This window comes from Salvelinus alpinus, chromosome 6 (assembly GCF_045679555.1).
Source record: "Salvelinus alpinus chromosome 6, SLU_Salpinus.1, whole genome shotgun sequence".
NCBI lineage: Eukaryota > Metazoa > Chordata > Actinopteri > Salmoniformes > Salmonidae > Salvelinus > Salvelinus alpinus.
This window is the reverse complement of record NC_092091.1, coordinates 51,538,840-51,561,817: the sequence shown is the minus strand read 5'-3', so window position 1 is coordinate 51,561,817 and position 22,978 is coordinate 51,538,840. Positions and strand designations below refer to the sequence as shown.

Sequence of the window (22,978 nt, the reverse complement as noted above, 5' to 3'; positions counted from 1 at the left end):
TACCCCCAAGCCATAAGACTGCTGAACAATTAATAAAATGGCCACCCGGACTATTTACATTGAACCCCCCCCTCCTTTGTTTTTACACTGCTGCTACTCACTGTTTATTATCTATGCATAGTCACTTTACAAATTACCTTGACTATCCTGTACCCCCCGCACATTGACTCAGTACCGTTACCCCCTGAATATAGGATTGTTATTGTTATGTAAATGTAGTGTCACTTTTTGATTTGATTGAGATTTTTTTAACTTTAGTTTATTTAGTAAATATTTTATCAACTCTATTTCTTGAACTGCATTGTTGGTTAAGGGCTTGTAAGTAAGCATTTCACGGCGCATGTGACAAATACAATTTGATTTTATTTCTATTCACTACTGTCATAGTAGCAAGAAACAATACTACTTAATGGACATAATATTTTATCACATTTTTACAGGTGATATTTCGCTATGCATTGGCGCTCTTCAAATACACAGAAGAGGACATTCTGAAGATTCATCATAGTGTGGATATCTACCAGTACCTCCGTTTCATCACCAGAACCATCACAGACAGCAGGTAGATACGTTATCCCCTAATCTATAGATCTAATGAAGGACAATCTGATTGATGGCAATTAAACCAACTGCAGTAGTGCAACAATATACAATGTTCATTTCCTTGTGATGACAAATTCATTTGTCAGTCATTTTTATTTTATTTGTTATCTCAGTAGCTAGGTTTCCATCCATTTTGCGGCAGATTTCCTTGCGACTATTCTAAAAATAATATGCACATTTTCCCACCAGAGGTGTGTTTCCATCAAACTGTATTGGTACAGATAAAAGCTCTATGTGATGACATTAGTGCACATTAAAAGCACTTAAGCGCTTAAAGCTGAAATCCACATAAGGGGAAACGGCACCACTGTTTGCCCAAGCACATTTGTTATTGTTTTATTTATGAAACGGAGGAGCATCCAACATCGTGGTAAAAAAAAACGCAATCAAAAAAAAGCAAGGGAAAAACTGTGTTGTTTTGTAGTAATTTCTTTGTTGTAATATCACAAACGGAGATGGCAGTTTCACAATTACGGATTCCAGCTTTAATTGCCGCATTTTCAACTCTACCTAATTAGTAAACTTGCCCACTCTGGTTTTGGCGCGTTGTCTCTCTAGACAAGAGTTCGCTGATAAAGTGGACAGGGTAGGTTATTACAATATGACAATATGATATGTATTGGAACCTCTCCAACTAGTGGTAATTGTTGTAATAACCATTGTCATTGCACTTCCTGTTTTTACCATAGAAGAAGAATGTGACAGGAAGTTACTTAGTTGTACACAATATCTTGCAGTGTCTAGGCTAACTGCTATCTATACACGTCCATTCCTTCGTTTTTGGCCCTTATGGTGGCATTAAAACCTTTTATGGATCCCTTCACGCGCCGATCCCTTTAGCGCGATTGATTTGACAACATCCAGTGAAATGGCAGCACACCAAATTCAAACAACAGGAATATCAATATTCAACATTCTTGAAAATATATGTGTTATACATCAAAATAAAGCTTAACAGCTTTTACCCCCAAACCATAAGACTGCTGAACAGCTAATCAATGGGCTACCCATACCCCTCTTTTACGTTGCTGCTACTCTGTTTATTATTTATACATAGTCACTTTAACTCTACCTACATGTACATATTACCTCAACTAACCGGTGCCCCCGCACATTGACTCTGTAAACGTAGGTAGAGTGACCCTGTATATCCTCACTATTGTTATTTTACTTCTGCTGTTAAATATTTGTTACTTTTATTTTCTATTTTTTACTTAACACTTGTTTTCTTAACTTCTTAAAGCATTGTTGGTTAAGGACTTGTAAGTAAGCATTTCACTGGAAGGTCTACACCTGTTTTATTCGGCACATGTGACAAATACAATTTGATTTGATTTGAAAAGTAGTCATGACATGCCTGAAGGAATTAGGACATTTGTGGGTAAAATGTCCTAATGTTGACAAAACAAAATACGCTACACAAGGGTGGATAATATTTTGGTCTGTGAAATTGATTGTGACAATTGCTGTGGAAACACCTTTATGCGCAAATATTGATATAATAACCATCATATCGAAGTAAGCGTAGAGTCACGCGTTTATATGTAACGTTGTAGGCCTACCATCACCACGTGGAAAATCATCAAGAGTATATAGGCAGATGAAATAAGTTATGAACTTCACATGGTGGTTAAGTGCACATAATCATGCACATTTCCAATAAATAGACAATTTTTTTAATGCTGATGACATGATCATTGCTTGGCTGCCAATTATTAAATAAAATGATCTTTCTCTTTCATATATTGTACTGCTCTAACTCTAAGCTGTACTCCCAAGGAGTGTATGTTGAGTTAAACAGTCAGCTAAACTCTTACCAGCACTCAGTGTCTATGTATGTGGAAGACTCAACACTATACACGTCAGCTACTACAGCGACTGAAATGACTGCAACACAAAGAGTTGCAGTTAGTTTCAGAGTGGGTGGCAAGGAATAAGTTAGCCATAAATATTTCTAAAGCTTAAAGCATTGTATTTGGGACAACACATTCACTAAACCCTAAACCTCAACTAAATCTTGTAATAAATAATGTGGAAATTGGTCAAGTTGAGACGACTAAACTGCTTGGAGTAACCCTGGATTGGCCACGCAGTCATGGGTGAACAGGGAGTACAGGAGAGGGCTGAGAACGCACCCTTGTGGGGCCCCAGTGTTGAGGATCAGCGGGGTGGAGATGTTGTTTCCTACCCTCATCACCTGGGGGAGGCCCGTCAGAAAGTCCAGGACTCAGTTGCACAGGGCGAGGCCGAAACCCAGGGTCTCGAGCTTAATGACGAGTTTGGAGGGCACTACCAGCATTTAACACCATAGTGCACTCCAAACTTGTCATTAAGCTATGGAGACCCTGGGTCTCGACCCCGCCCTGTGCAACTGGGTCCTGGACTTTGACGGGCCGCCCCCAAATCCATAAACCATGTGCACATCTAAAATTTTGCAACCTGTATTGGTCAACATTCGGTCCTCAAGTAAAAAACATTATTAAAAAAGTGTTGTCAATTTTTCTCTTTTATAACAAGTTACCTTCTCCCCCTTCTACTTGCCCCCTCCATTTTTGTGCTAACGCTGAAATCAGTTGGTTGTAATTTTGGATAGAGAAAACATTTCCATATACGGTATGTTTGTTACCTGCACATAACCACCTTTCCTATAATACCATAAATATAATTCCTTTTTTATTGTTTCAAATACTTGTCTTATATTATTTCCAATGTATCTTCCATGTAAAAAAAACCTGTCTGATCAGGATGAATAATATCTGGCAAAATCTTTTTATTTCTATTGTGCTATGCATTTTGCTAGGATTTTTGCATCTCAATACTGAAGTGTAAGCGACCTCAAGTTTTTAAGACTGGATTTTTATCCTTACCATACACTTACTTATCTTTCCTGTTTCAGTAATAGGGGAATCAAATCTTCTTGGTGAGTAGCTGATGAATTACCATTTTTGTAGGACTGATTAAAAAATTATAAAAGTAGATCTTTGAGTAGATAAATAATTTAACATTCAACTGGTATACCATCCAGCCCTGGAGTTTTCCCTGGCCTAAAGGCTTTAATTGCATCAAGTTCCTCCTCTGCAATTTAGCCCTCACACAAGTGTTTCTGTACAACTGTTAATTTTACACTATTATTTAGGAAATCATTACTTGCAGTTATCTTCAGTTAGTGGAAATGGAGGAGACTGAAAAGAGAACATACGCTTAAAGTACTTGATCGTTCCAAATAAGTTCCTCATTTTCTTTTTGTTATTCCTCTAACTTATTATGTGCCTCTTTGGTACTGTTTTTATTGCTATCCATCTGTACTGCTATTTCTTGTATTTCCTTTGTTAATATAAACTTTTGACAAAAATAGTTTTTGTTTGAAAGAATATTTAATTGCATGACCTCTAAAAGGCACATTTAAAAGTGTCCCACACAATAAGGGGATCTGCTGTACATAAAGTGCATTCGGAAAGTATTCAGACCCCTTGACTTTTTCCACATTTTGCTACATTGATTAAATTAACTTGTTATGGATGGGGGGCGTGCCCAGAGTAAACTGCCTGCTACTCAGTCCCAGTTGCTAATATATGCATATTATTAGTAGATTTGGATAGAAAACACTCTGAAGTTTATAAAACTGTTTGAATGATGTCTGAGTATAACATAACTCATATGGCAGGCAAAAACCTGAGAATAATCCAACCAGCGAGTGGGAAATCAGCAACTGGGACTGAATAGCAGGCCATTTACTCTGGGCACGCTTTTCACCCAAATGTGAAAATGCTGCCCCCTATACATAAGAAGTTTTAAGCCCTTTTGCCACATTTTTGGAAGTATGAGTGGGGTCATTGTCCATTTGGAAGACCCATTTGTGACCAAGCTTTAACTTCCTGACTGATGTCTTGAGATGTTGCTTCAATATATCCACATACTTTTCCTACCTTATGATGCCATCTATTTTGTGAAGTGCACCAGTCCCTCCTGCAGCAAAGCACCCCCACAACATGATGCTGCCACCTCTGTGCTTCACAGTTGGGATGTTGTTTTTCGGCTTGCAAGCCTAACCCTTTTCCCTCCAAACATAACAATGGTCATCATGGCCAAACAGTTCTATTTTTGTTTCATCAGTCCAGAGGACATTTCTCCAAAAAGTACGATCTTTGTCCCCATGTGCAGTTGCAAACCATAGTCTGGCTTTTTTTATGCCGGTTTTGGAGCAGTGGCTTCTTCCTTGCTGAGCGGCCTTTCAGGTTATGTCGATATAGGACTCGTGTTGCTGTGGATATAGATACTTTTGTACATGTTTCCTTCAGCATCTTCACAAGGTCTTTTGCTATTGTTCTGGGATTGATTTGCACTTTTCGCACCAAAGTACGTTCATCTCTACGAGACAGAACGCGTCTCCATCCTGAGCGGTACGATGGCTGCGTGGTCCAATGGTGTTCATACTTGCGTACTATTGTTTGTACAGATGAACGTGGTACCTTCAGGCGTTTGGAAATTGCTCCCAAGGATGAACCAGACCACAATTTTTTTCTGAGGTCTTGGCTGATTTCTTTTGATTTTCCCATGATGTGAAGCAAAGAGGCACTGAGTTTGAAGGTAGACCTTGAAATACATCCACAGGTACACCTCCAATTGACTCAAATGATGTCAATTAGCCTATCAGAAGCTTCTAAAGCCATGACATTATTTTCTTAAAATTTCCAAGCTGTTTAAAGGCACAGTCAACTTTGTATGTAAACCTCTGACCCACTGGAATTGTGATACAGTGAGTTATAAGTGAAATAATCTGTCTGCAAACAATTGTTGAAAAAAGTACTTTTGTCATGCACAAAGTAGATGTCCTAACCGACTTGCCAAAACTATAATTTGTTAACAAGAAATTTGTGGAATGGTTGAAAAAATGAGGGCTATTGACTCCAACCTAAGTGTATGTAAATTTCTTCAACTGTATATAAAGTATTTAGATAAGTATTCAGACCCTTTGCTATGAGATTCGGAATTGAGCTCAGGTGCATCCTGTTTCCATAGATCATCCTTCTACAACTTGATTGGAGTCCACTTGTGGTAAATTCAAGTGCATGTCATAGCAAAAATCAAGCCATGAGGTGGATGGAATTGTCCGTAGAGCTCCAAGACAGGATTGTGTCAAGGCACAGATATGAGGAAGGGTACCAAAACATTTCTGCAGCATTGATGGTCCCCAAGAACACAGTGGCCTCCATCATTCTTAAATGGAAGAAGTTTGGCACCACCAAGACTCTTTCTAGAGCTTGCCCCTTGGCCAAACTGAGCAATCGGGGGAGAAGGGCCTTGGTCAACAAGGTGACCAAGAACCTGACGTTCACTCTGACAGAGCTCCTGGGTTCCTCTTTGGAGATGGGAGAACCTTCCAGAAGGACAACCATCTCTACAGCACTCCATCAATCAGGCCTTTACGGTACAGTGGCCACACGGAAGCCACTCCTAAGAAAAAGTCACATGCCAGGCTGTTTGGAGTTTGCCAAAAGGCACTTATTAATAATCGATAAAATTGATGACGGGATGATCTGTGTTCATTACAGGATTAAAACCAACTATAGCTATCTTTCTGGTCTCGTGCCTCTAACAAACAGGACACTTCGATGGATTCTCCTTCAAGATGGCCGTACTTCATTACACAAAGGAATAACCTCAACCAATTTCTCAAGACTGTTGACATACAGTGGAAGCGGTAGGAACTGCAATCAGGTCCCTTAGAAATCTGGTTTCCTAATGAAACCTCATTGAAAAGAGAGTGACCTCAAAAAAAGAAAATCTCAATGGTTTGTCCTCAGGGTTTCGCCTGCTAAATAAGTTCTGTTATACTCACAGACATGATTCAAACAGTTTTAGAAACGTCAGAGTGTTTTCTATCCAAATCTACCAATAATATGCATATCTTATCTTCTGGGGATGAGTAGCTGGCTGTTTAATTTGGGCATGCTTTTCATCCAAAATTCCGAATGCTGCCCCCTACCCTAGAGAAGTTAACTTGGTACGCCCAGAGAATTGCCCTAAAGGCGGTTATGCCCACTTCTGACCCGAAGGTATAAGACATGTGAGTGAGGAATTAACATATCAGACTAAGTGACCCAAGGTCTAAAAAGTCAACGAACCCAAAACTCAACCCAAGGTTGAAGACAAAGAAATCTTTTTCTACCCATGCTACTGATGAGTAGCTGTGTCTAAGCAGGTGAATTCAAGCCGGACCACCTAAACTCCACTCTCAATCGAATCGTGGTATCTACACTGTTTCATTCCTATGCTGTGAGCTCTGAGCTACAGAGCTGTCTGTCCTCAGAAGACCCCTCCCAGAGCAAGGGCGAGGAATCAGACCAAAAGGACACTGACATCGTGAGGATGACCAGAGAGTTGCGCCGGATAAGTGCGTCTTTGACAAGCCTAAACGACCCACGCGGAGCTTCCCATCTGAGATCTCCCATACGTAATTACATCATTATATTCTGACCCATAAAAGCGGCACATTTATTCCTTTCCCTAGCCACTTAATAAGAAGGTCCATCCCTTCACTTGCTGTGAGTTCAAGACCGTTGATTGCGTTGAGGTTGGTGGACTTCCAAGCGTGGAAGTGCTCAGGGAGTTCATCAAACATAATAAGTCCTGAGGAAGCCAGTAGATTTTTAAATCGAGAAACCTGGCAAGATCAGTGGTAGCACTGTTAGGGTCATCCGTAGTATGGGCTCTGTGTGATGATCTGGTGGGGAGAGAGCTGTACTGTTGTGTGTAGCCTCTCTGGTGTGGTGGTGCTCCGTTGAGGATGGGCGTAGTGTTTTCTTCTCTTGTAAAATGCAACAGACTCATGGCTCGGTTGCTGGGTGCTGGGACATATCAGTGTTTAGATTGACTGGTTGAGGTGTGCGGTCTGGTTGAGGGTGTGGCAAACTTCTTCCTTTGTCTCAAAGTTTGCTGAAGGCGACTTGGAATGACAGGTAACATATTCCTCTGTTCTTTGGAGAACACTGGCTTGGAGGGAAAGGTACTCTGTCTCTTTATTATGTTTGACGGCTCCTAGGTCTGCTGCCACTGCCTCCAAGACAGCAGCCTTGGCTATAGCAACCTCAGCTTCTTTTTCCTGCTTTACAAGTGTAACTTCAAGACGGCATCTCTCTATTTTGAAATCTATTTATCTTTGGGAGTAGGCTAATCTGGCTTTAGCTGCCTCAGCTCTTGCTCTAGCTTTGGCAGTACTTGCATGTGTGTTCACAGATGAGCAGGATTGCTTGCTGGAGCGAGAGGAGATGGACCCACGGTCGATACCCTCTTGCGAAATTGTTGTCAGATGGAACATCTCTATTGCTAGCAGGATCCATTGTTGTAGTGAGGACAATGGGAAGTGTCTGGGTACTGTAGTCATTTTGGCACTCTTACAGCCGCAGATGATGCAGTGGTAAGTATTCAACTTCCATCTTCATAGTACCTGGTGAGTGGTTATCATTTCACTGTACTGTTCTCATTCTACTCCCAAGGAGTGCATGTTGAGTTAAACAGCTAGCTAAACTCTTAATGTCACTAAAGTCCTCCAAGGAACTGGCAGGTGTTGTCTTTTGGTAGGTTTAATGCAGTTAAGAAAATAGAGTTAAGAAAATATTTACTAAATAAACTAAAGTAAAAAAATAACAATAATGAGGCTATATACAGAGGGTACCGGTACTGAGTCAATGTATGGGGGTACAGGTCAGTTGAGGTAATTTGTACATGTAGGTAGCGGTAAAGTGACTAAACAGGAAGTAGCAGCAGTGTAAAAACAAAGTGGGCGGTTGTCAATGTAAATAGTCCGGGTGGCCATTTGATTAATTGTTCAGCAGTCTTATGGCTTAGGGGTAGAAGCTGTTAATTAGATTATTGAATTTTTTTCGGGACGTTAGGCGTGTTGCTTTGTCTGCGTATGTTCAGGAAGGAGAGCTTCGCGCCACTTTGCTAGCTTTCCGTGCTAATTGACTGGAGAAGAGGACATTCTAAATCCAAACAACGATTGTTCTGGACAAAGGACCCCTTGTACAACATTCTGATGGAAGATCATCAAAAGTAGGACCCATTTTATGATGCTATTTCATATATCTGTCGAACATGTTGTACTAGTAGTTTGCGCCCAGATTTTGGGCACTCTCACAATAACTAAGCTGGATGTCGTAATGAAGTTATTTTTAGAATTCTAACACAGCGATTGCATTAAGAACTAGAGTATCTATCATTTCCTATACAACATGTATTTTTTAGTAATGTTTATGAATAGTTATTTGGTCAGAATATGTGAGTGTCAGAAAAATATCCGGACGTTGTGGGAAAAAGATGCTACGTTAGCACAATGTATAACCACTGATTTCAGCTCTAAATATGCACATTTTCGAACAAAACATAAGTGTATGTATAACCTGATGTTATAGGACTGTCATCTGATGAAGCTTATCAAGGTTAGTCAAAAATTATATATCTTTTGCTGGTTTGTTACGATCGCTAACTATTGCTGCTGGTAAATGGCTTGTGTTTCTGGCTATTGTGGTAAGCTAATATAATGCTATATTGTGTTTTCGCTGTAAAACACTTAAGAAATCGGAAATATTGGCTGGAATCACAAGATGCCTGTCTTTCATTTGCTGTACACCATGTATTTTTCAGAAATGTTTTATGATTATTTAGGTATTTGACGTTGGTGTCTGTAATTACTCTGGCTGCTTCGGTGCTATTTCTGACGGTAGCTGTGATGGTAGCTGCAATGTAAAACTGATTTATAGCTCAAATATGCAAATTTTTCGAACAAAACAGATTTATTGAATAACATGTTATAAGACTGTCATCTGATGATGTTGTTTCTTGGTTAGTTTGGTTGGTTCTTGGTTAGTTAGGTTGGTTTTGTGCATGCTACCTGTGCTGTGAAAAATGTCTGTCCTTTTTTGTATTTGGTGGTGAGCTAACATAAATATACGTGTTGTTTTCGCTGTAAAACATTTTAAAAATCGGACATATTGGCTGGATTGACAAGATGTTTATCTTTCATATACTGTATTGGACTTGTTAATGTGTGAAAGTTAAATATTTCAAAAATATATATTTAGAATTTCGAACCCTGCACTTGAAGTGGCTGTTGTCATATTGTGCCCGTCTTCGGGCTTGCAGCCCAAAGAAGTTAAAGATTAACTGCTTGTGAATCCAACCACGGTGTCAGATTTTAAAAATGCTTTAAGGCGAAAGCATACATTACGATTATGAGAACATAGCCCACTAGACAAATCATTACAAACAGTAGCCAGCCAGGTAGAACAGTTACACAATTTAGAAATAGAGATAAAATGTATCCCTTACCTTTGATGATCTACATATGGTTGCACTCAGCAGACATTCATTTACTCAATAAATTTTATTTTTGTTCGATAAAGTCTCTTTATACCCAAAAACCTCAGTTTTGTTTGCGCGTTTTCTTCAGTAATCCACATGCTAAAACGCAGTAAAAACAGGAAGACAAAAAAATCTAAATTGTATCCGTAAAGTTCATAGAAACATGTCAAACGATGTTTTTATTCAAACCTCAGGTTGTTTTTAGCCTAAATAATCAATAATATTTCAACCGGACAATAACGTCATCAATATAAAATGTAAACAAGAAACGCACTCTCTCGGTCTTGCGCAGGAAAAAGCTCTGTGACACGGCAGGGTCCACTCATTCAGACTGCTCTTACTTCTTCATTTTTCAGAATACAAGCCTGAAACATTTTGTGAAGACTGTTGACATCTAGTGGAAGGCATAGAAACTGCATTTTGAGTCCTAAGTCAATGGATACTGTATTGGCATTGAATAGAAAACTACAAAACAAAAACAAAAAACGACTTCCTGAATGGATTTCTCTCAGGTTTTTGCCTGCCAAATCAGTTATGTTATGCTCACAGACACTATTTTAACAGTTTTGGAAACTTTCGAGTGTTTTCTATCCAAATCTACCAGTTATATGCATATCATATATTCTGGGCCCGAGATGCAGGCAGTTTAATTTGGGCATGCATTTCTTCCAAAATTCCGAATGCTGCCCCCTACCCTAGAGAAGTTAAGGAGCTTTTTGGACCTAGACAATACTGCATGCCGTGCGGTAGCAGAGAGAACAGTCTGACTTGGGTGATTGGAGTCTTTGACAATTTTTTGCGCCTTCCTTTGACACCGCCTAGTAAATAGGTCCTGGATGGCAGGAAGCTTGGCCCCAGTGATGTACTGGGCCGTACGCACTACCCTCTGTAGCGTCTTACGGTCAGATGCCAAGCAGTTGCCAGTCAGGGATGCAGCCGGTCAGGATGCTCTCGATGGTGCAGCTGTAGAACTTTGAGGATCTGGGGACCCAACCCAAATCGTTTCAGTCTCGTGGGGAGAAAAGCTGTTGTCGTGCCCTCTTTATGACTGTCTTGTTGTGTTTGACCCATGATAGTTTACTGGTGATGTGGACACCAAGGAACTTGAAACTCGACACGCGACTGAGGTGATATAATCCGCAATGACATTAGATGAATCCCTGAACGTATTCCAGTCAGTGCTAGTAAAACAGTCCTGTAGCATAGCATCTGCGTCATCTGCCCACTTCTTTATTGACAGAGTCACTGGTGCTTCCTGCTTCAGTTTTTACTTATAAGCAGGAATCAGCAGGATAGAATTACGGTCATATTTGCCAAATGGAGGGTGAGGTAGAGCTTTGTACTCATCTCTGCGTGTGGAATAAAGGTGGTCTAGATTTTTTTCCTCTGGTTGCACGTGACGTGCTGGTAGAAATTAGGTAAAACGGATTTAAGTTTGTCTGCATTATCGTCCCGTCAATTATAAGTACCACTTCTGTATGAGCATTTTCTTTTTTGCTAATGGCCTTATACAGCTCGTTGAGTGTGGTCTTAGTGCCAGCGTCGGTTTGTGGTGGTAAATCGACGGCTACGAAAAATGTAGATGAAAACTCTTGGTAGATAGTGTGGTCTACAGCTTATCATGAGGTACTCTACCTCAGGCGAGCAATACCTCGATACTACCTTAATATTAGACGTCGCACACCAGCTGTTATTGACAAATAGATACACACCACCACCCCTCGTCTTATTGGACGTAGCTGTTCTGTCCTGCCAATGCACGGAAAACCCAGCCAACTGTATGTTATCCGTTAAAACTTCTTAAGGCTAGGGGACAGTATTTTGACGTCCAGATGAAAAGCGTGCCCAAAGTAAACTGCCTGCTACTCAGGCCAAGAAGCTAGGATATGCCTATAATTGGTAGATTTGGATATAAAACACTCTGAAGTTTCTAAAACTGTTAGAATATAGTCTGAGTATAACAGAACTGATTTGGTAGGCGAAACCCCGAGCAGGGAAAAAATAATGAGGTTATTGTGTTTCCCAATGGTTTTCTATTGAAAGCCCTATTTATGAGGAACCTGGTTGCAGTTGCTATGGCTTCCACTAGATGTCAGTCTTTAGAAATTGGTTGATGTTTTTCTTTTGAGAAATTAAGAAGTATGGCTGTTCTTAGTAAGTGTCACTCCAAGTGGACTCTATTGTTTGGCGGTGTGAACTGGAACGCGCTTCACTTTGTTTTTATCCGGTATTAGAAACAGTTTATTCCGTCTTAAATTGTATCGATTATTTACGTTTTAGGGTACCTGACGTTGGATTAGGAACGTTGTTTGAAATGTTTGGACCAAGTTTACAGGTAACTTATTAGATACTTTGTAGGCATGTTGGGCGAGTTGAAACCCGTGTATTTCTGAATAAAACGTGCCAAATAAATTGACATTTTTGGGACATAAAAGAAGGACATTATCGAACAAAAGGACCATTTGTGATGTTTCTGGGACATTTTGGAGTGCCAACAGAAGAAGATCTTCAAAGGTAAGACATTAATTATATCACTATTTATGACTTTTGTTGCGCACCTGTCTGGTTGAAATATGATTTCCATGTGTTTGTATGCGGCGCGCTGTCCTCAGATAATCGCATGGTCTGCTTTCGCCGTAAAGCCTTTTTGTAAATCTGACACAGCAGCTGGATTAACAAGAAGTTAACCTTTTCTCAATATAGGGGGTGCGTTTCAACGTTACCATTTATCGTTCCCAAATTATACTGCCTCGTACTCAATTCTTGCTCGTACAATATGCATATTATTATTACTATTGGATAGAAAACAATCTCTAGTTTCTAAAACCGTTTGAATTATGTCTGTGGGTGAAACAGAACTCTTTCTGCAGCGAAATTCATGACAGGAACTGCGAAGGTCTGAAAACGAGGCTCTGTTCTCAGATCAGTTTAAAGCTCTGTATGTATCCTATGGGTCGACATGAACTGCACCCGCCTTCCCCTGGATGTCAGTAACCAATGAGAATTGGAATGGAGTTTCTACGTAGATCTCAGACCTTATAAAAGGCCATGGCATGGGGGGTGCGCTCCTTTCGACGTTCGTCAAGACGCAATGGAGGACCTCAGGATGGCATGCTCAAAAGCACTCGTTATAGGCCTTAGATATATCCGTCTGTGATTTAATTCGATATAGGTGTTAGAAACATCATAACGAAGTTATTTTAAACCGAGTTATATCAGTTTATGCGAGTATATTGCTATTTTCGGAATTTCCTTAGTATTGCGTTTTGAGGATTTGGGCATGTCTGCGCCACATAGCTATTGTTAGCTGCTAGTTCCAAAGTTGAAGACGACGTTTTACAACCGAGCAACAATTTTTTTGGACAAAGGACAACTTGCCCAAGATTCTGATGGAAGCTCGTCCAAAAGTAAGAGCTATTTATGATGTTATTCCGTATTTATGTGGAAAAATGTAAATGGATTTGTCCGCCATTAATTGCGTCACTAGTCTGGCTGTAACGCACACTGTATGTCTAGTAACGTTAATTTAAAAAATCTAACTCAGCGGTTGCATTAATAACTAATGCATCTTTCATTTGCTGTCCAACCTGTATTTTTTAGTCAAGTTTACGATTATTTATCGATTAGATTAGGTGCCTCTCCAAGATGGCGCCGGCCAGAATGCATGAACTGTTGCTACTGATCACATTGTATAACCACGATTTGTGCTGCTAAATATGCACATTTTCGAACAAAACCTATATGCATTGTGTAATATGATGTTACAGGACTGTCATCTGATGAAGTATATCAAGGTTAGTCCAATTATATATCTTTTGCTGGATTGTTACGATCGCTAACATTTGCTGCTGGTAAATGCGGTTGTGTTTCTGGCTATTGTGGTAAGCTAATATAATGCTATATTGTGTTTTCGCTGTAACACACTTAAAAAATCGGACATTGGCTGGATTCACAAGATGTTGGGCTTTCATTTGCTGTACGCTGTGTATTTTTCAGAAATGATTTATGATGAGTAATTAGGTATTTGACGTTGGTCTCTGTAATTATTCTGGCTGCTTCGGCACTATTTCAGATTGCAGCTGCAATGTAGAACTGTGATTTATACCTGAAATATGCACATTTTTCTAAAACAACATATGCTATACAATAAATATGTTATCAGACTGTCATCTGATGAAGTTGTTTCTTGGTTAGTGGCTATTTATATCTTTATTTGGTCGAATTTGTGATAGCTACTGATGGAGTAAAAAAATGGTGGAGAAAAAAAAGTTGTGTCTTTTGCTATCGTGGTTAGCTAATAGATTTACATATTGTGTCTTCCCTGTAAAACATTTTAAAAATCAGAAATGATGGCTGGATTCACAAGATCTGTATCTTTCATCTGGTGTCTTGGACTTGTGATTTAATGATATTTAGATGCTAGTATTTACTTGTGGCGCTATGCTAGGCTATGCTAGTCAGCTTTTTTTACTGATGGGGGTGCTCCCGGATCCGGGATGCGTAGCAAGTAGAAGTTAAGAAGCCTTTTGGACCTAGACTTGGCATTCCTGTACCGCTTGCCATGTGGTAGCAGAGAGAACAGTCCATGATTAGGGTGGCTGGAGTCTTTGACAATTTTTAGGGCCTTCCTCTGACACCGCCTGGTATAGAGGTCCTGGATGGCATGTATGGGCCGTACGCACTACCCTGTGTAGTGCCTTGCGGTCAGGGGCCGAGCAGTTGCCATACCAGGCAGTGAAGCAAAGAGTCAGGATGCTCTCGACGGTGCAGCTGTAGAACCTTTTTGAGGATCTGAGGACCCATGCCAAATCTTTTCAGTCTCATGACAAATCTTGTCGTGCCTTCTTCACGACTGTCTTTGTGTGTTTGGACCATGATAGTTTGTTGGTGATGTGGACACCGAGGAACTTGAAGCTCTCAACCTGCTCCACTGCAGCCCCATCGATGAAAATGGGGGCGTGCTCGGTCCTCCTTTTCCTGTAGTCCACAATCCTCTCCTTTATCTTGATCACGTTGAGGGAGAGGTTGTTGTCCTTGCACCACATGGCCAGGTCTCTGACCTCCTCCCTGTAGTCTGTCTCATCATTGTTGATCAGGCTTTACACTGTTGTGTCAACGGCAAACTTGATGATGGTGTTGGAGTCATGCCTGGCCATGCAGTCATGAGTGAACAGGGAGTACAGGAGGGGACTGGGCACGCACCTCTGAGGGGCCCCCGTGTTGAGGATCAGCGTGGTGGATGTGTTGTTACCTATCCTTACCACCTGGAGCCGGCCCGTCAGGAAGTCCAGGATCCAGTTGCAGAGGGAGGTGTTTATTTTCAGTGTCCTTTGCTTAGTGATGAGCTTTGAGGGCACCATGGTGTTGAAAGCTGAGCTGTAGTCAATGAATAGCATTCTTACACAGGTGTTTCTTTTGTCCTGGTGGGAAAGGGCAGTGTGGAGTGCAATAGAGATTGCATCATCTGTGGATCTGTTAGGGCGGTATGCAAATTGGGCTGGGTCTAGGGTTTCCGGGATAATGGTGTTGTGAGCCATGACCAGCCTTTCAAAGCACTTCATGGCTGCAGACGTGAGTGCTTCGGGTCGGTAGTCATTTAGGCAGGTTACCTTAGTGTTCTTGGGCACAGGGACTATGGTGGTCTGCTTGAAAAATGTTGGTATTACAGACTCAGTCAGGGACAGGTTGAAAATGTCAGTGAAGACACTTGCCAGTTAGTCAGCGCATGCTCGGAGTACACGTCCTGGTAATCCGTCTGGCCCTGCGAATGTTGACCTTTTTTAAGGTCTTACTCAAATGGGCTACAGCAAGCGTGATCACACAGTCGTCCGGGAACAGCTGATGCTCTCATGCATGCTTCAGTGTTACTTGCCTCGAAGCGAGCATAGAATTAATTTAGCTCGTCTGGTAGGCTCGTGTCACTGGGCAGCTCGTGGCTGTGCTTCCCTTTGTAGTCTGTAATAGTTTGCAAGTCCTGCCACATCCGACGAGCGTCAGAGCACGATAAAATCTTAGTCCTGTATTGGCGCTTTGCCTGTTTAATGGTTCGTTGTAGGGCATAGCGGGATTATAAGCTTCAGGGTTAGAGTCCCGCTACTTGAAAGCGGATGTTGCGGATGTTGCCTGTAATCCATGGCTTCTGGTTGGGGTATGTATGTATGTATGTACATACTCTCTTGCTACAGCTTATCATGAGATACTCTACCTCAGGTGAGCATAACCTCGAGACTTCCTTAGATTTTGTGCACCAGCTGTTGTTCACAAATATACATAAACCGCCACCCCTTGTCTTACCAGAGGCCACTGTTCTATCCTGCCGAAAAAGCTTTAAACCCGCCAGTTGTATGTTATTCATGTCGTCGTTAAGCCACGACTCGGTGAAACATAAGATATTACAGTTTTTAAAGTCCCGTTGGTAGGATATACGTGATTGTAGTTTGTCTATTTTATTATCGATTGATTGTACGTTGGCTAATATGTCTGATGGTAAAGGTGGATTACCCTCTCGGCGACAGATCCTTACAAGACACCTGGAACTTCGTCCTCGATACCGGCGTCTCTTTCTCCTGCGAATGACGGGGATGAGGGCCTTGTCAGGCATCTAAAGTAAATCTTTCCCGTTCGACTCGTTGAAGAAAAAGTATTCCTCCAGTTTGGGTGAGTAATCGCTGTCCTGATATCTAGAAGCTCTTTTCGGTCATAAGACACGGTGGCAGAAACATTATGTACAAATAAGTTACGAATAACGCAAAAAAACATACACAGTAGCACAATTGGATACGGGATCGTGAAACAGCAGCCATCTCCTTCGGCGCCATTCTCTCAAGTATGCCTCAGGTAATTAATCCGCATTAAATGGTTGGATGGAAACCTGGTTATAGAGACTGTTCTTCTCCCCAAAACCATTTAATACAATTCCCACTAATTTGTCTACACTTGTTAACAGGACTGAAAATACTTCTATGTAATTATAGTGTGTGACTGGACAACATATGCGTCAAAATATACAACCGATACACACATCACACACTGCTTTTTCCTTCCTTCCACAGGAGACTGACGACCATTGCATTCAGCGACATGAACCCGTTTCCTTTCAAGCTGCTCCGTCAGAGACGGGCCCTGCACCTTCAGTGTGTGCATGTACAGTTGAGTGAGTTAGAGCGTATCCAGAGGAAGCTGGGTAGAGAGCGACGCCAGCACAAGGACAGGGAGGGGGCCACATGAGCTCTGGATAAAAGGCTCTGGCCAGATTCCAATCGGAACTTTTACCTCCTGCCTCCTGTTACTCACTTATCCCAGTAGATATTGTAGGTTTGTAATTTCTTGTTTGATGTTTTCAATGTTCATGTTTTATTGTCACGTGCATAAATACAGTGAAATGCCTTTCTTGCAAGCTCTTTCCCAACAATGCAGTAATCAATATCAATAGTACTATAAAAATGTATAAAGTAGAATTTAAAAAAGACGAGAAATAGAAATTAGAACACGAGGAAGCAAGTAAGCTATATACAGGGTCAGTGCCAGTACCATATCTACAGTGCCATATTTACAATGTGCAGGGAGTGGTAGGGGTAGATACATCGAGCTCCAAAAGTGTTGGGACAGTGACACATTTGATGTTGTTTTGGTTCTGTACTCCAGCACTTTGGATTTTAAATGATACAATGACTGACTGTGAGGTTAAAGTGCAGACTGTCAGTTTAAATTTGAGGGTATTTTCACCCATATCAGGTGAACTGTTCAGAAATTACATACATTTTTGTACATAGTCCCCCCCCATTTTAGGAGACCAAAAGTATTGGGACATTCACTTGCGTGTATTAAAGTAGTTAAGCATTTGGTCCCAATTTCACAGCACGCAATGACTACATCAAGCTTGCGACTCTGTTGGATGCATTTGCTGTTTGTTTTGGTTGTGTTTCAGATTATTTTGCATGGTCACTTTTACTGTAAATAAGAATAGAATGTTTCAAAACACTTCTACATTACTGTGGGTGCTACCATATTTATGGATAATCCTGAATGAATCGTGAATAATGAGTGAGAAAGTTAGAGGCATAAATCTCTTTCTCACTCATCATTATTCATGATTCATTCAAGACTTTGTAACTGTCCCAATACTTTTGAAACTCACTGTATGTATAGAGGTAAGTTGACTAGGCATCAGGATATATGATATGGCAGACCAGGGTGTTTGGCCAAGAAGTTTACATAGATCAGACCCAGACAGAGTAGGATTAGCTCGGTTTCAAGGGTGTTTATTTAAATAATAAATCAAAAAGGATAGGTCTACTCCATGAGACCCTCTCCGGGATACCGTCTTCTGGGCTCCAGGTCTTGTTGTATCCTGCCAGGATCAAAACTGCACTAACCATCCCTAACTATACAGGAGTCCCCCCCCCCCCCCCCCCCGTGAGGGCGTTAAAATCTGCTTCTATTCTGTGGATGGCACTGTGCTCTTTTGAAAGGATAGGTCCCAATCTCTCAAAGGCCCTAGGATCCAGGTGGACAGGGGTGGTCTGCTAGTCACTGGGATGACAATCCAACTTGGGATGGGGGTAGGTTTTAGCGGGTGGAATAGTGGTCACTGTGCCCAAGGAAGCAAAGGTAATCTGCCTAAATCATTACCGTCCGTAGCACTCACATCAGTAGCCATGAAGTGCTTTGACAGGCTGGCCATGGCTCACAACACCATCATTCCAGAAAACCTAGACCCACTCCAATTCGCATGCCGCCCCAACAGATCCACAGACGACGCAATCTCAATCGCACTCCACACTGCCCTTTTCCACCTGGACAAAAGGAACACCTATGTGAGAATGCTGTTCATTGAATACAGATCAGCGTTCAACACCATAGTGCCCACAAAGCTCATCACTAAGCTAAGGACCCTGGGACTAAACACCTCCCTCTGCAACTGGATCCTGGACTTCCTGACGGGCCACCCCCAGGTGTTAAGGGTACGCAGCAACACATCTGCCACGCTGATCCTCAACACGGGGGCCCCTCAGGGGTGTGTGCTTAGTCCCCTCCTGTACTCCTAGTTCACCCATGATAGCATGGCCAAACAGGACTCCAACACCAACAATGTCTTAAAAAACAATGTCTTATTTTATACGAATACAGTCTTTCCTACAACAGCATGTTATAAACATTAAAGGTTATTAAAACTGTAGTACTGTCTGGTAATGATGTATAACTGTTGTACAGCAATGTTTATAAATAAAACATACGTGCATGTTTCAACATTGCGCAGTAAAATTGTATTGGATGAATTATAAGATGTTTTAAAAAGGTCTGTACTAAATATTATGAATTAAATAAATGGTTTTAAAGAGGTATCTCACCTTTAACGAAGGGGCTCTGTCTTTTAGCTCTATCATCATGAATGTCCCGGAGAAAAAGAATTTAGGAAAAGACGTGTGCGTGCGCGGGAATGTAGGTGTGTGTGTTTCAAAACAAAAGTGGGTGGGGGTGTGTGTCTCTGCATGGGGCGTTTGAAACCAAAAAGGTGTGCTTCTCTTCAAATGGGCACTTTCGATTCATTTACCACACATGCCTTTCAAATACGTATTTATCTCACCCATAAGGACGTGGGAGGCTAAAAAGTCAAACAACCCAGGCAGAATATTTCTTGTCTAGACAACCTCCTACGGTTTAAAACATTACATTTACATTTAAGTCATTTAGCTGACGCTCTTATCCAGAGCGACTTACAAATTGGAAAGTTCATACATATTCATCCTGGTCCCCCCGTGGGGAATGAACCCACAACCCTGGCGTTGCAAGCGCCATGCTCTACCAACTGAGCCACACGGGACCATGTTATTTATAATCAGCCAATATACAAACGGCCCCACCCAGGTCTATACATTTATTTCGGACACCCCCCAAGCCGCTTCCCCTGAGGTGCTACGAGGCATAAAGGCAATACAGACAGACATAACATGTCGAGAAACCCTCCTGTTGTTTTGGGGTCTCTAAACATTCTGGGGTACTACTGGTCCATTTTTGCATACAGGATGTCGCCCGAAAAACGTCACCCCCGCTCTGTAAACTCATTACATGCTATCTCTTGTTAGAGACACGACCGCAGAGCGAGGCTAGTGAAACAGACCGTATTCTAACCATTCTGTACGAAAGGCATTAGCGCAACTCCAAACACCAGGCCAGCAACCCAGAACCGCGGAATCTCGAGCAGCTAATAGATCATCTGTGAATCCATCCTAATGGAGCTTTCTGAAGGTGAGTTAGTGAAAATAATATATTAGATTTGGAGGCGTATGTTTTACATACATCCATGATTAAATGGTTTCACCAACTCCCTTTAAAGGTTTTGTAAGAAAGTTGTAACAGGCCTCATTCAACAGTCTAGAGATTAACCTAGAGACATCAAAAAACAGCAATGTTTAGAGCAGCTTGGAGATTATTCCCCATGTAAGGGGCAAAGAGCAGATTTACCTAACTCTGTACAGACCAAAGGAACTTCCAGAGGTAGGAAACCCCACATGTACCCATTATATAACAAAATTATCTAGGGGCAAATGCATCTAAAGTTTTTTAATGAAGTGGTAGCTGCATTCATATATATTATTTTTCGTACACTCTAGAAAACAATATAACACAATACCGAGATACTAAAAAATGTATATGCAACATTTGAACAACTGTGAACCCCGCGGGTTATGATGTATATGACATGACGATACAAGGGATATTTTAGTATTCCTTTTCTAAAATGTATATACATGTTTATAATCCAAAAGTATATTTTTAGAGTGGAGTGAAATATTGTTTATGTTAACCTTTACAGCCCAGGGGTTCCGCTAGCGGAACCTCCCCCCCAACATTCCACTGAAAAGGCAGCGCGGGAAATACAAAAATATTTTTTAGAAATATTTAACTTTCACACATTAACAAGTCCAATACAGCAAATGAAAGATACACATCTTGTGAATCCAGCCAACATGTCCGATTAAAAAAAAAATGTTTTACAGCGAAAACACAACATATATTTATGTTAGCTCACCACCAAATCCAAAAAAGCACAGACATTTTTTCACAGCAAAGATAGCTTTCACAAAACCCACAAATAGAGATAAAATTTATCACTAACCTTTGAACATCTTCATCAGATGAGTCATATGACATCATGTTACACAAAACACTTATGTTTTGTTCGATAATGTGCATATATATATATATATATATACACTGCTCAAAAAAATAAAGGGAACACTTAAACAACACAATGTAACTCCAAGTCAATCACACTTCTGTGAAATCAAACTGTCCACTTAGGAAGCAACACTGATTGACAATACATTTCACATGCTGTTGTGCAAATGGAATAGACAATTATAGGCAATTAGCAAGACACCCCCAATAAAGGAGTGGTTCTGCAGGTGGTGACCACAGACCACTTCTCAGTTCCTATGCTTCCTGGCCTATGCTTCCTGGCTGAGAAATTTGATTTATGAGATTTCTGTTGATTTGTATTTGGCGCCCTGCAATTCCATTGGCTGTTGGCTAGCGGAAGTCCTAGACAGGTTAAACAAGTTAAAGGCAATGTTACCAAATACTAATTGAGTGTATGTAAACTTCTGACCCACTGGGAATGTGATGAAAGAAATTAAAGCTGAAATAAATCATTCTCTCTACTAATATTCTGACATTTCACATTCTTAAAATAAAGTGGTGATTCGAACTGACAGGAAATTTTTACTCAGTCTAAATGTCAGGAATTGTGAAAAACTGAGTTTAAATGTATTTGGCTAAGGTGTATGTAAACTTCAACTGTATACATTAGAGGCCGACCGATTATGATTTTTCAACTCCGATACCGATTATTGGAGGATCAAAAAAAGCTTATACAGATTAAAAATCGTCCAAGATTATATATATATATATATATATATATATATATATATATATATATATACTGCTCAAAAAAATAAAGGGAACACTTAAACAACACAATGTAATTCCAAGTCAATCACACTTCTGTGAAATCAAACTGTCCACTTAGGAAGCAACACTGATTGACAATAAATTTCACATGCTGTTGTGCAAAAGGAATAGACAACAGGTGGAAATTATAGGCAATTAGCAAGACACCCCCAATAAAGGAGTGGTTCTGCAAGGTGGTGACCACAGACCACTTCTCAGTTCCTATATTTCCTGGCTGATGTTTTGGTCACTTTTGAATGCTGGCGGTGCTTTCACTCTAGTGGTAGCATGAGACGGCGTCTACAACCCACACAAGTGGCTCAGGTAGTGCAGCTCATCCAGGATGGCACATCAATGCGAGCTGTGGCAAGGTTTGCTGTGTCTGTCAGTGTAGTGTCCAGAGCATGGAGGCGCTACCAGGAGACAGGCCAGTACATCAGGAGACGTGGAGGAGGCCGTAGGAGGGCAACAACCCAGCAGCAGGACCGCTACCTCCGCCTTTCTGCCAGAGCCCTGCAAAATGACCTCCAGCAGGCCACAAATGTGCATGTGTCAGCATATGGTCTCACAAGGGGTCTGAGGATCTCCTCTTGGTACCTAATGGCAGTCAGGCTACCTCTGGCGAGCACATGGAGGGCTGTGGTGGCAAAGTAAATACAATATAGCAAGTATAGCAAGTAAAACACTGGAATGGATTTGCAGTGGAAGAATGTGCAAAGTAGAGAGAAATAATGGGGTGCAAAGGAGCAAAATAAATAAATAAAGTAGGGAAAGAGGTAGTTGTTTGGGCTAAATTATAGATGGGCTATGTACAGGTGCAGTAATCTGTGAGCTGCTCTGACAGCTGGTGCTTAAAGCTAGTGAGGGAGATAAGTGTTTCCAGTTTCAGAGATTTTTGTAGTTCGTTCCAGTCATTGGCAGCAGAGAACTGGAAGGAGAGGCGGCCAAAGGAAGAATTGGTTTTGGGGGTGACCAGAGAGATATACCTACTGGAGCGCGTGCTACAGGTGGGTGCTGCTATGGTGACCAGCGAGCTGAGATAAGGGGGGACTTTACCTAC

At 41.1% G+C, this 22,978-nt stretch overlaps 1 protein-coding gene across 1 annotated transcript in view; it reads left to right on the top strand.

The window, feature by feature from the left end:
- LOC139578829 (TBC1 domain family member 2A-like) overlaps positions 1 to 19,310 on the top strand; it is a 41,465-nt gene extending 22,155 nt beyond the window's left edge. The window contains exons 11-12 of the mRNA XM_071406900.1: positions 441 to 562; positions 17,019 to 19,310. Coding sequence (XP_071263001.1) covers positions 441 to 562; positions 17,019 to 17,193 — 297 coding nt within the window. The 3' untranslated portion in view covers positions 17,194 to 19,310. The remainder of the gene's footprint in view (positions 1 to 440; positions 563 to 17,018) is intronic.
- The last annotated feature ends 3,668 nt before the right edge of the window (positions 19,311 to 22,978 follow it).